The sequence below is a fragment of the Lolium perenne genome, chromosome 1 (assembly GCF_019359855.2).
Source record: "Lolium perenne isolate Kyuss_39 chromosome 1, Kyuss_2.0, whole genome shotgun sequence".
In the NCBI taxonomy this organism is placed as follows: Eukaryota; Viridiplantae; Streptophyta; class Magnoliopsida; order Poales; family Poaceae; genus Lolium; species Lolium perenne.
In genome coordinates, this window is record NC_067244.2 from 215,600,093 (window position 1) to 215,613,679 (window position 13,587).

The 13,587-nt window shown below is 41.9% G+C and overlaps 1 protein-coding gene across 1 annotated transcript; it reads left to right on the plus strand.

The window, feature by feature from the left end:
• The first annotated feature begins 7,987 nt into the window (after nucleotides 1–7,987).
• Nucleotides 7,988–11,719, plus strand: LOC127323831 (serine/threonine-protein kinase SAPK4). The gene is made up of 9 exons (XM_051351945.2): nucleotides 7,988–8,275; nucleotides 8,394–8,468; nucleotides 8,724–8,825; nucleotides 8,947–9,000; nucleotides 9,166–9,258; nucleotides 9,381–9,473; nucleotides 10,564–10,668; nucleotides 10,958–11,056; nucleotides 11,142–11,719. Exons 1-9 carry the CDS (start codon nucleotides 8,093–8,095, stop codon nucleotides 11,484–11,486), a joined length of 1,149 nt encoding a protein of 382 aa, XP_051207905.1. The 5' UTR covers nucleotides 7,988–8,092; the 3' UTR covers nucleotides 11,487–11,719.
• Nucleotides 11,720–13,587: the final 1,868 nt, after the last annotated feature.

The following is a 13,587-nucleotide window of genomic DNA, read 5'->3' on the forward strand; positions in this document are numbered from 1 at the left end:
GTAAGTGATTTATTAATTTCTACCCCATCTCGTTCATTGCCTGCACTATATATATATATATATTGTCCTAACTATCTTGTTGTGTACGCTATTATGCAGAATGAAGAAGCGGGAAATACGAATAAGGAACATCCATGATGTTGGGTTCATTGACCCACAAATCGTTAATTCATATGTGTTAGAACACCACCCCGCCGACGTGGAGGAAGACCTGTGGCGGTTTCTTTCAAAGCAGGAACTCAAAAGTTATATTCTATTTCCTTACCATTTTGGGTGAGTGTTTCTGTCTTGAGCACATTCTCTTTTGTTTACTCCATGCATGGTATGTGGCTAATCGATGAGTTATGCATGACTGTGCATGTATCGTGTCCGCAGGTTCCACTGGATTCTTATGGCAATTCAATTTCACACCTCCTCAGTTCTCGTCCACGACTCTCTGAATATGGATACGACGCTTTGGGCCGACATGAGAAAAATGATGCAAAAGTAATTATTTTCATTCATTTGCGCTCTATATCGATCGGCCTATTTCATTCATCATTTCCTAATATCAAGTAACTAATTAATAACTCTCTTGTTCATTTAATTTTCTTTGCCTCGTAGGGTTTGGAGACGGTTCGTAGATACCAAGGTCGGTGAATTCAAAAAAGAGCTACATTTTAAAATGGCAGTGCGGACGACTGGGGATATTCAGCCACCGGGGACCAATCTATGTGGATACTATGTTTGTGAGAGGATCCGGAGATACTGCAATGAGCGGGACCAGAAGTGTGAGAAGCACATCATGAGGAATAACCTCCGGAAGACGCTTAGTCCAGAAGCTCGCTTCCGACCACTTCAAGAGGAACTAGCTGGATGGTTGGCGAGGGAAGTCATCGATCCTAGAGGAGAACACCATTACGATGACGTTGAACTTCATATGCACTAAATTATGGATGGAAACTTGTTCAAAATTGTATATGGTCATCCGATATTGAATATATATTGTATATTCCTCTTGAATTCTTTTTGGTTCTAATTTCAAATTTGTTTGAAATTGTACATTCATATGCATGTATGTAGTGCCGTAGAATATGTGAAACTCCTTCAAAATTAAAACCCAAAAGAAATAAAACAATACAAATTAAAAAGAAACCAGATTTAGGGGGAGGGGGGCTAAACCCTAAACCCTGCGGAGGCCTTTAGTCGCGGTTGGCCAGAAGAACCGCGACTAAAGGTCCTCCGCCCTGGCGCTCGCCTGCGGCCCACGTGGACGGGCCTTTAGTCGCGGTTCGTAAGGAACCGCGACTAAAGGGGGGGCCTTTAGTCGCGCTACTTTGGTCGCGGTTGCGCAACCGCGACTAATGGCAGTTGCGAACCGCGACCAAAGCCCCTTTTTCCACCAGTGCTTCCGTTAATTCTCCATCCCACGGTCTAATCAATTTTCCTCCCCGCCTCTCTTTTTCCGGCTAAAATAAACAGATCACACTGTGTATTTTGTTCTCCTTAATACGTACGCGCTGCAGCAAACTGTAACATGCCAACATAGAGACCAAATCAAACAGCGACTCAGCAGTTTGGAGATTAAAATGCATCATAAAGATCAATCGCGCAGGCAGCAGAAAATCAATTGAACTAGCGCATGATTTTGTGATCCTATGGCATACGAATTCCATCTGTAGCCGCTTCTCGTCCCTGAACTCCCAGGAGGAACAATCAGCAGGCGGAATCAACAACGCTATCAATTCCAAATTGATTCATCTAGCTAGTATGGTGATTCCTTCAAGAGGACGGGGAGTAGTTGGTACCAGAATGAGAGGGGAGAGAATATTTTGCACCAACAAGTTGAGGTTGGTGCGGCGAGCAGCGAGCGTTCGCAAGATCACCGTGATGAGGCGAGGCCCCGTGAGGCGGACTCTTGGGTTCATAACGGGGTCGACAAACTTGGGTAAGGCATCGACGCTCGTCCACCTCACTTTCACCCGTCCGCCGTCGCCACCGCCGTCGTCCATCAGGTTGAGGGAGGAAATTCGAGCCTGAGTTCTGCTGCTCTTTCGCTCAGGCGTGGGGTCAATATGAACTCGTCGGAGATGGAGCCAACAACACGGCAGTTGGTCAGCTCTGCGAAAGACGGTGATGGGCGGCAGGACGCAGGACCTGTCTTGCTCGAGCCCGACTAGCGTCGCAACATGTTCCTCCGGCGAGAGAAGAAAGGGGGCAACGACTAGAAGAGTTACAGGCCCCGCAGCCCGCGCGCGGTTTTGCTGCAGCACGTACGTATTAAGGCCCAGTTCTTTATACAGATGATTGTGTTTTATTTTAGCCAGAAAAAGAAAGGCGGGGAGGAAAATTGATTAGACCGTGGGATGAAGAATTAACGGAAGGGCGCACGGATGGTCGCACGAGTGCGGGCACAGGCAAGCCGCGTCCCAGTCCCCCACCTTCGTACGTGCACGGCCGCGGCCCACATGCCCGTGCAGGCTCCGCATGTCGTGTCCAACAGCAGGAAACATGTCCCTCTCAGATCTTCCGGTTTTTTCAGGGAAAAATTCCATTTTAAACCCTAAAGTTGTAGAGGTTCGGCGGATCAAACCTCGAAGTCGAAATCCCTGTCGTTTGCACCCTAAACTTACTAATCCTGGTCTAAATTAAACCCTGAAACTGTTTGGAGCACTGGGAATGCACTGATCCCAGCTGGGATTACAAGCTACTCTCACTGAGAATGGGACCCAGCTGTCATATTCATCCCTCTCCTCTGGTTCGTTTCTTTTATTCCTCAAAATCAATCCCAATTTTCTGTAAAAAAAAATCAAAATCAATCTTCTGTCTAAAAAAAAAACAATCCCCATCTACCGGCGGCGTCCATATGTGAAATATAGCGACATGGCCTGATTGATTTCTCTGGCCACTTACATATCAATGTTGTCAAGATCAAATTGTTATGGCCGTATGGGTTTGGGTAGTACAAACGCATATGCCACAAGTCGTAATACTGTATTCCATGGAGGTCCAAGGAACCAGGTCGACACCATCACGGCCGAGTAAAAAACTGTGCCCTCCTCGAGCTGTGCTTCACCACCACTTCGTGGCTTCCAAATCCCGAGCTTCACCTCCACCCCACGTCAGTCACCACCTCAAGCCCGAGCTTCCATGTTGCCCGCATGCGAGCAGGCCAGCCAGCAGTGCTGCGACGCGGCCTGGGCCGAGTCGTCGCGCGGTGGCGTGCCCTCACGCGTCGTCTGCACTATCCGGCTCCTCCCGTGCGTCCCCATGTGTGTGTGTGGGCGCAGCTGTTAGATCGTGATTGATTTGGGGTGAATAAAAAGAAAGAAATCAGAGGAGAAAGATGAATATTACAGTTGAGCCCCATTGTCAAATGAGAGTAGGTTCTAATCCCGGCCGGGATTGGTCGCTCCAAACGGCTCCAGGGTTTGATTTAAACCGGGATTAGTAAGTTTAGGGTGCAAACGACAGGGATTTCGACTTTAGGGTTTGATTCGCCGAACCTCTACAAATTCAGGGTTTGAAATGGACTTTTTCCTTTTTTCAGGGTAGATTCGATTCTGGAGTGTGGAGTGGCCCCTCGCCGTTTGGATGAATCTTTCGAGTCGCTGCTCCGGCACATGGAATCTGTGCTCGCTGCCTACACCCCGGCTACACCGTCTCTTTTGAATCTACTCCAGCCATGATCGTCCTTGGATTCTCTCGTACTGGTACCAAAATGGAAGCGACTGTTGATCTCGCAGGAATTTTCGGGTACGTCCGCGCCTCCGCGGCTAGTGAGACACCTCTTGGATTCTTGTTCGTACTAGAAAAAGAAGCGACTGGCTGTTGATTTAGTATGTATATTCCCCAATCCATTGTATCCGTGCCTACAAAGTCTAAAAGAAAGTGCTCCCTCCGTTTCATAATTCTTATGGCGGTTTTAATTTAGATTTAAACTAAAGTCACGCCAAAGATTATGGAACGAAGGAAGTAAGAGAGAATGGAGTTAGATCCATTAATTTTAGAACTAGAGAAAATTAATGATCGTCTATTAAAACAAACTGACTATCGATGTCTGATGACTTGGGAATTGACTTGGGAATTGATTTTGTTGAAGCTATAGCGTACTGTTTCGTCAAATTCATATACAACTTCTAAAATTGCAATAAGGAACTTATTCCTGATTGTTTGCAGCTTCGCATACCTTGCTTTTCCTTGCCTGTTTGAGTGATTAAAGTGTGTAAATAGATGTGCAAATATAAAGAACCAAACTGAACCATATTAACTCTCACATGTGGCACTTGTTGTGCTGATGTCTTACTATCTCTAAACAGCTGCGTGTTTGTTGATGATATGAGATTCCTTTAAGTGAAGGAAATAATAGTAGTGACTGGAGACCATCAGAATGTAAATGCTTAACCTCGAGAACTATTTCAAAATGAGCTATTCTTTGATGTGTGGTTACGTGGACTCAAAATTCAGTGAAGAATGAATCTAAATGCAAATACCTGGTAATATGAATGCCCTATAGTAATTTCCCAGATGATGTTCTATAGTTCCGTGTGCCTGATTCATTCTGCACCTTGCTAAATTGTTGATAAGTAGCTTGTTCCATCTCTTGTTTCTGCATAATGTTGAAGATCAGCATCGTCTGCATTGTGACTTCCGTTTGTAACCTTCTGAATATTTCAGAGTACTCTGCTAACGTGTGTTGTTGTACTTTAACTATTTCCAGTAACTGGTAGTTTTCCTGCTCCTGTTTAGGCATTTTCGCTTAAAGTTGTGTGCATTGCAGGTAGACAGATTGATGGACATTGCACAATGTTTAGAAGGGTTGCGCCGTCACGTGCATGATACACATGTTTTTTCTAATCGCTGAGGTACTTTGTATACACTGGGTTCTTCCCAAGTCAATGTGGTAAGTATTCAACCCTGTTCTTGTTTCCTTGTGCTACCTGTTCTATTTTTTCTGCCAGGACATGTTTTTGTGTGAGATGTGGATGCTTGTAGCAGGATGTTGCGTAGTATATATCTTGTGTGTCTGGCAAGGACTCATTTAGAGTTTTGTATGACACTTAGTTGTTTGTTGACATTTGGAAGTTTGACATAATATTGGTTTCGCGCTTATCATGAGATGAACTCGTGATGGCTGAAGTTAAAAATGCCTTATTTGCTGCTTGTCTGATTATTGACTATAAATACTATGCTTAATTGTGCCTTTCTCAAACTGAAACACAGAGTAAAAGAATATTTTTGGCTCCTGCATTACTAATAGTAGTCAGGTCATAAGTTACACGTGGTTGCATATTTTTGCAATTGGAAGGCCACGCCAGTATATGAGTATAACATGCATCCTTTCCCTTCTTGGTTGCTTGGTATTCAAATAAAAATACTTCTGTTTTTTCGTTAGCTAACACACTTTTCCCAAGACCTGTATGGTCATATGAAGTTTTAGTGTTTTGTAGGTATCCCAGAATGTACCTTTGATTCTGAACCAGTTTTGAACCAAATGCTCGGACAAGATCATGCACATTTTGCTAGCTAGTTTGCAGTTATTAGTATTTTAATTTAGAAGCACTGTCATGGTATGATCTTTTTTATGTTGTATTGTCATGCAGGAGTGATCAAGAGCAGTATGATAGAGGTCAAGGTTGAGGAAGATAAAAGAGAAGTCTCGGTAAAGAAATGGAAGCTGGTTATTGCCAAGAGCAGTTATAATTTTATAGGTGGGACATCTGTAAATGTGATACGTAATGTGGAATTACTGTAAAAAAAGATATGTAATGTGGAAATAGTGTAATTGGCTATACAATGGTGTACTGGTTGTGACTCCAACTACTGTAAAGTTTCATGTGCTCTCTATCTGTTATGTCCACAGTATTGGTTGTTATATGGATATAATAAAAACGCTGAAATCGAAAATAAATGACACCAAAGGTACATGTCAAAAATAAAAAGGCCGCAATGTTGGGTTCGGCCCATGTAGCATAACAACATTGTTGGGCTCGGCCCATGTGAAGCATCAAACTGGACTGGGCTGATTTGTTTAGGACCATTTGGTTTGGTCGTAGATTTGCCACGTAGGATTGGCCACGTTGGATCTGACGTGGATAAGCCAAATCGCCCATGACCAAAACATTGGTCATGGAATCTAGGACCATCTATTTTGGTCATAGTCCTCTGTGACTAATACAGAATAAAGGTCGTTGTGAGCCGTCAGTGACGCTCAACTGGCGACCAACAGTTTTTGGTCATGGCGTGGTCATAAATGTGGCACAATGACCTTCTCGTGACCAATATGGAGGGTCGTGAGTCAACACATTTTTTGTAGTGCATGTACTCTCTATGCCAATATATTATTGTACTTTACTTTCGCTTAAAGTCAAGTTACATGAAGCGAATTGGTTTTCGCCCGGTAAACGTGTGGGGTCGACGCCGGTTGTATCGGTGTCTGCCCACAGTGCATGATTGCACACTTGAATTACTTAAATAGATGTGAACGACCATGTGTATTTGAGCATGCTACTTAAATCTTCGGCGCATATCAGAGATAAGTAGAGTGAAATAGGGACCCTTGTTTTATTCCTCTCGTTGGCTTGAAGAAGTCTGAAAATTGGCCATTCACCCGCACCGTAAATGATACCGTCTCAAGGTTAACACACTTCAAGATTAGATTTATCCAATGCTCACTAAAACCTAGCTGTGCCATGATGGCTCTCAAATATGACCGCTCCACCATATCATATGCTTTATCCATATCCAATAGTTGTGATCTCGTCTTAATTACCCTTCTTTCTTTTCAGATAGCGAATACTCTCAATAGATGTGATCACAGTGATCAATCTTCCCGGGATAAATGCACTTTCGATGACGCGACTAGGCAAACGAGGAGGGGTCTAATTTATAAGGTAGAACTCTTATTTACCTAAAGTACAACACATCGAGGCTAAGCAAAAGAGGTGGAGACTAATTTATGAGGTAGACCTATTGGTTCTCTTTTAAAATAAAACCCATATACCGAGCAGTGTACTTCACACACACGCACACACACATAGTGCCCTTGTGAACAAAATGTGAAAAATCATCCAATGGCGTAAATGTTTGGATCTCATAGGTAAAGATAAAAAAAATGTTTGTCTGTTGTACGTGTTTCTTATGCTTACAACTAATAATGTTTGTTGATAGTTTCTGCTCGCTCTTTCTTTGTAGCATTTCCCATAAAGTACTGTAATTAGAATTCTAGATTGAGAACTATATATTTCATCTAACAACATGGTCATTAATCTTCTCTACATAAAACAAAAGCAATCTAGTTATCTCTCAAAAATGATTTTTGGGGATTTTTGGGGACTTAATATGTGTATATATACATCTGAATTTCTGATAACTAAAATGGAATGGAGGGAGTAGTTCCATAGTTCAAAATATTTAAGTCGCACTAAGAATCATATTTCTAAGTTTATAATAGACACATTTCTACAAAATAAATTAATTCTTTTAAGAAATGATATATATGTGTTTAAAATCTGTGAAGAGATCATTATTATCATTAATCTGTTTACTTACTACCTCCATGTAAAAATGCAGCGCATATTATATTCATCCTAACACAAACTTGACTAACCTCATAGGAAAACAGTCACCATCTACAATTTCACATGAAAACGATATGAAAATATATTTCTAAGTGTTAAAGACGTTTGCATTTTTCTATAAACTTGGCCAAACTTTACAAACACGGCTTAGGACAAAACAAATATGCATTACATTTTTTTGTACCGCATGGAGTAGTTGCACCCATGTGACATGTTTGCTGCAAAAAAGGTCAAGATTTAGTTAAGACGACTTTATATATATTCCAGTGTATTCTCAAACTATCTTCAGTCCGTAGTAGAGTATATTGTCTTAACGGAGAGATCGATTATCTATTAGGAAACAAATTGGAAAACTAAACAAAGACTAATCTACGCAGCAGGCGTCTATATAAACTCGGGGCGCGCAACATACATAGCGCTACGCCGGGAAAGCGACGCCTCCACCACAGACCACACCGCGCGCCTCCCCCGCCACCTGTAACCCCCGATCGGTTCGCCGGCCTGCCCCGCCGTCCCCCTCCTCGGCCCCCGCGATGACGACGGCGACGGCGACGGCGACGACCGGGCCACTGCAAGACAGCGCGCGCAACGAGCTGGACGAAAAGTACGAGCCGGTGCGGGACATCGGGTCGGGCAACTTCGGGGTGGCGCGGCTGATGCGCAACCGCTCCAACGGCGAGCTCGTCGCCGTCAAGCTCATCGAGCGCGGCCACCGGGTGGGGGGCTAATCTCCTTCTCCCGCAATTCCATCGCCGCGTGATTTTGTGTCGTTCGAATCCTGTAGGGTGTTGCCCGGTATGAATTTCTGACGGATTGTGGCTCTGGTTTTCGCAGATTGACGAGAATGTGTACCGGGAGATCGTCAACCATCGCTCCCTCAGGCACCCCAACATCGTCCAGTTCATAGAGGTGATCCTTTGTGGATAAGGACCAACGAGTTCGAAATCGATTATATTACTCATCTGTTTTGTCCTCTCGGGTTTAAATTGGCTGAGCTAGAGAGAAAAAAACTTATTCAAATGGAGTTCAGACGTTGGCGTGGATAGCTATTGGGGAAAAAGAAATCGATTTTGAAATTTATTCTGAACTAACTTGGCACCAAGGTGTTTTTCTGTTTCAAAGCGAGAACCGCGAGTGCTTACATTGACAGTTTCAATTCAACAGGTGATCCTAACGCCCACACATCTTGCAATTGTGATGGAGTACGCGTCTGGTGGGGAACTCTTCGAACGAATCGTCGATCGCGGGCGGTTCAGCGAGGACGAGGTACCAATCTATAACAACCCTGTTTTGATCATCTTCTTCCCCGGCAGAAGTACTGCTGAATCCAGAGTGTAATTTACCTTTTTGCTATTTCATCGCTTCCAGTAACTGTTTTCCTCTGCAGGCCAGATATTTCTTCCAGCAGCTGATCTGCGGCGTAAGCTACTGCCACCACATGGTAAGGAGAATCAATAAGTTACTCTTGTATTAGCTGGACATCAAGCAAACTACACTTCACATGTTTCTTTGAGAACTACAAAGTGGCAGCGTGATTTTTTTCCAAATTATGAGAGTGGGGCCTGAAAATATGCTGAATGTTGCACCCATCTTTACTGCTTGCCAGCAAATATGCCATAGGGATTTGAAGCTGGAGAATGTTCTCTTGGATGGTAGCCAAGCACCACGGCTAAAGATATGCGATTTTGGGTACTCCAAGGTTGGTTATCAAATTTCATAGAGTGGTTGTCCACGTCTTGTGTAAATCTTGTCATGTTCCTGTAAGTTTGCATAAGCTTTCTGTTACTGCTAAAAAGTTAACTGTATGTCATTTCGTTACAGTCGTCAGTACTACATTCAAGGCCCAAATCTGCAGTGGGGACGCCAGCGTACATTGCACCAGAAGTTCTTTGCCGCACGGAATATGATGGGAAGGTAACCCGGAAAAGCCTCTTGTTTATATATGATATGGATTTTTATGTTTCTGAACCTCTCCTTTTAAGCACATCTCTTAAGAGCACGTCAGTCGCCACTTAAGATTCTACGTCTTGGCATTGTGTACGGATAAATTTACGCATCTTCCTTTCACAATGACATGCACATAAATACATGATGTTGACATACTACATTACTTGAAGAACGAGTTGCCATGCCAAACAAACTTGAAAGTGTTGTTTGGTTGTGCATCATAATTTAGGAGTAGAAGTTTTACCAAACTCTTTTTAGGTGACGGTGATTGAAATTCTCCATATAAATATATACAAGATTGCAATTGGATATGGTACTGGATATGCTTGAGTTTATGGTCTTGAATTTAATAGGGAAGTCGAATCTGACAGCCTACAATGTTGTGTCTTGGTTCTGGAGAATCCACTTCAACTTAGCATCACGTGAGGTAGGGACTTGATTCATGGAAGATACTGCTATTGGGAAAAGTAAAATTGGCAACTAGTTTGCTACTACACCTCATTTGTGAAACCCTTTTCTCTCTTTCATAGTATTGTAAAAAAAATCATCATGTTTTGCCCCTTCCCTTTTTCTCTCTTTCATAGTATTGTGAAAAAATCATCATGTTTTGCTCCTTCTTTTCAGACTTCACCACCCATTCTTAGAACACAAACAGTCTGGCCAATCGGTATTCCTTTTGCAACGAACATGTGTTGACATCAGGAATTTTATTTTTCTATGAACATGTTTTGCACATGTGGTTCATTTGATTGAACACCCTCTTGGTTGAAGTTTATTGATTCATGCAGACATAGTTCATTTGATGTCATATGGTTACATACATGTCAATTGGATTCATGCGCAATTTTAATAATAAAACAAAGTGGATGTAGGTCATTCAATTTATGTACAGATGGTCGTTTGATCATCCAGAGATAAGTAACTCAACTTTGTCTACATACGGTTGTATCTAGACGTGTTTTTAGTGTGTAGATACATCCGTATCTAGAAAATATTGAGTTATTTATTTTTGGACAGAGGGAGGTGTAACACTGACAAATGTATTTTGGTAAGGCAGATGGCAGATGTATGGTCCTGTGGGGTGACTCTTTATGTCATGATTATGGGAGCCTACCCATTTGAAGACCAGGATGATCCCAAGAATATTACGAAGATCATTAAGGTGATCGTCTACTCCTATTATCTCATCAATATACTTCTAGTGACTTCATCGATATGGAGTGGATGTTCTGCGGAGCGAAATCATCCATGAGATGCCACGTGTAAATGCTTTAGCCAGGCAGTTCTATCCACCGTGGATAAAAAAGTATCCAATAGCTGGCAACTCTTATCACTCCATGTGCTTAAATTTAAACATTCTCTCAATATAGTTTCCCTACTTTAAAGGCCTTATTATAGTAGTTTTTTTGCCATCCAAAATCACACTTGCAGCCGCTTATCTTTGTTTGCAGCGAATAGCAGCAGTCGATTATAAGATCCCAAACAATATTCTCATCTCTCTGGATTGCAGACAGCTCATCCAACTCATCTTTACAAGCAATCCAACAAAGGTAATGATCTCAACTATCCAGGGTGTAGTATCAATGAGTCCATGAGCGAGTCAACGTTGACATGGCATCTTTCTGTTTTCTATAGAGAATCACCATGAGGGAAATAAAGAGACACCCATGGTTCCTGAAGAACTTGCCGAGGGAGCTCACAGAAGCAGGGCAATCTACCTATTACATGAGGAGCAGCAGCATCGTGCCTCCTTTCTCGAAGCAAACTACCCAAGATATCATGAGGATTGTGGAAGATGCGAAGAAGAGGCCAAGATCATCCATAGCAGGATACGGCTATGGCGACGAGGGATACGATGAGGAGGAAAAGAAGGTGGAGACAAATGAGCCAGAACAGAATGACGAAGAAGATGAGTGTGACAAGAAGGTCAGGGAGGTTCTTGAGAGTGGGGAGCTGGATATGAGCTCGCTGCGCATCTAAATACCATTTGTGAGGTGGGACCGTGGGAGGGATGTAGATAATTTTGGCTTATTATGTGGTTGTTGTATTTTGGTAGTAGGATGTATGCAATTCTGGTGCAGAGGCAGTTTGTTGCCTTTCACGTAATCTATGTGTAATCTAATATTCACAAGGAGGATATTTTTTTGCACACAGGATCCATTTCATTGGTTGTGTTGTTTTTGGTAAAACAAAAGTGTGCTATTTGCTTGAAATTATTTGGGTTGGGAGTGATTACAGATTTTTGCTTTATTGGCTACAGGGATCTGTGTGTCTGGTTGTCTGAGAAGGATTTACCGCTTTCCAGCATATACAGTTTTCAGATAACTCGAGATTTATTGCAACGACTCGTTTGGATCAGCCTGGATTTGTCATTTGTTTTTCCAAAGTGTACATTTCTTTCCTCTACAACTACTGTAGTTAGTGAAAACTTTACTAACTACAGCAGTTTTTTTGCTCTAAAAAAAACTACAAAAAAAACTAGTAAAAGTATAATAAAAGTGTTTTATTGTCTTGAGGAGGTAAAATGAGTACTTGAGAGCAAAAAAACTACTGTAGTTAGTAAAAGTATGATAAAAGCGTTTTATTGTCTTGAGGAGGTAAAATGAGTACTTGTTTACCAAAGTATTGGATTATAGTTATTTGGCGGAGCGACATCAGACGAATGCCCAACCCTACATTGGAAAAACTAACCTGCTTCGTCCTGCTTCTGCAAGCTAATAGTTTCGTCCAGCAAGATTATTTGCCAAATCAAGAAATTTGACCTTTTTTGGAGCAAACGTCAGGAGCTATGGCTATTCATTTAAGAAGAAAGGAAAATGATCCAGTTTATAAGAAAAACCGGATCAAAAACCATATAAACTTGAGTACCTCCAACATGTGGACTACTCCTAAAGTCTAAAACAATAACACAACAAGATCGAACAATCTGTCAACGATAAAGTGCTACATATTTGACATGAAGGTTGCATGAACTGCATCCACCATGTAATCTCAATCCCCTTCTTCTTGGCGTCGACCTTGTTTCCCTTGGGCTTTTTCACCTTCTACACATTCTTCACAAGGGAGCCAAGCATCGTGATGGCGCGAGGCGACAAAGGGGTCTTAAACTTGTCAATGAAGGTAGCAAGGGCGTTTAATCGAACTCAGCGTTCTCTTTCAGGACACCCAAAACACGCGCAAACAACTCCTGAGTTGTAGCATCCTTCCGTGTTTGCTTCTTCTTCTCGATGTGACTGCTCCAACAAGGCGTGGTGGCCACCTCCTTGGGAGAACGGGCTCGCCTAGAGGGCGGCGAAGCAAGAAATTTGACTTCAATAAAACATGCTTTCGTGATTGACCATCCTCATGGTTGAAGTGGATACTGCTTGCCCTTCTACACCAAAATTGTATGGCCCTCGTTATAGCAGTGAATACAACTATACTTATCACTTTCTCCTTTTTTTCATTTCTATCTGATCCCAGTAGAGAGAAATTTCAGCCACATATTTTCTCAAGATCTCAACCATGGACTAAGTACTAGAACTTACCCAAAAACATAGAAAAGTGAGCATAATTTTGAGATTTTAAATCTTGTTTTCTCATTTTTGAAGAACATTTCAGTAGCCCTATTTTTGACAAAAATAATACATAGGTAAGTTTCAACTCAATATCTATGTGTGTGAACCTTTCTTTCAAGATTTTACAAAACTTAAAAATGTGTTTTTTCTGAGATATCGAAAGTGTCCAAGATTCACCTATTGTTAGTAGTATTACTGCTACTATCACCACAAATAACCTTATTGGCGGAGTGCGTGAAATTTTTTTAAAGATTTTATGAAACTTAAAAATGTGTTTCTTCTCAGATATAGAAAGTGTCTGAGAGATATTTATTGTTAGTAGTATTACTGCTACTATCACCACTACCAGCCTTGTCGTCGTCGTTTGTTGGACCGGTAAGTTGGCATAATAATTTAAAATAATGTGACATCTGAAAAAAAAGAATTTTAGCCACGGTTTTACAATTTTAGATTTGCCTTTGTACCCCTGTTGCTTTTACTCATGCAAATATTAATATTATATTTTGAAACTTCTCATCCAAAGG

What these genes read in the sequence shown, in the direction of transcription:
- LOC127323831 (XM_051351945.2), top strand. Translation starts at nt 8,093, where the DNA reads ATGACGACGGCGACGGCGACGGCGACGACCGGGCCACTGCAAGACAGC. An exon ending in ACATCGTCCAGTTCATAGAG is followed by an intron (nt 8,469 to 8,723) that starts GTGATCCTTTGT and finishes TCAATTCAACAG; the next exon opens with GTGATCCTAACGCCCACACA. An exon ending in ATATTACGAAGATCATTAAG is followed by an intron (nt 10,669 to 10,957) that starts GTGATCGTCTAC and finishes CTTTGTTTGCAG; the next exon opens with CGAATAGCAGCAGTCGATTA.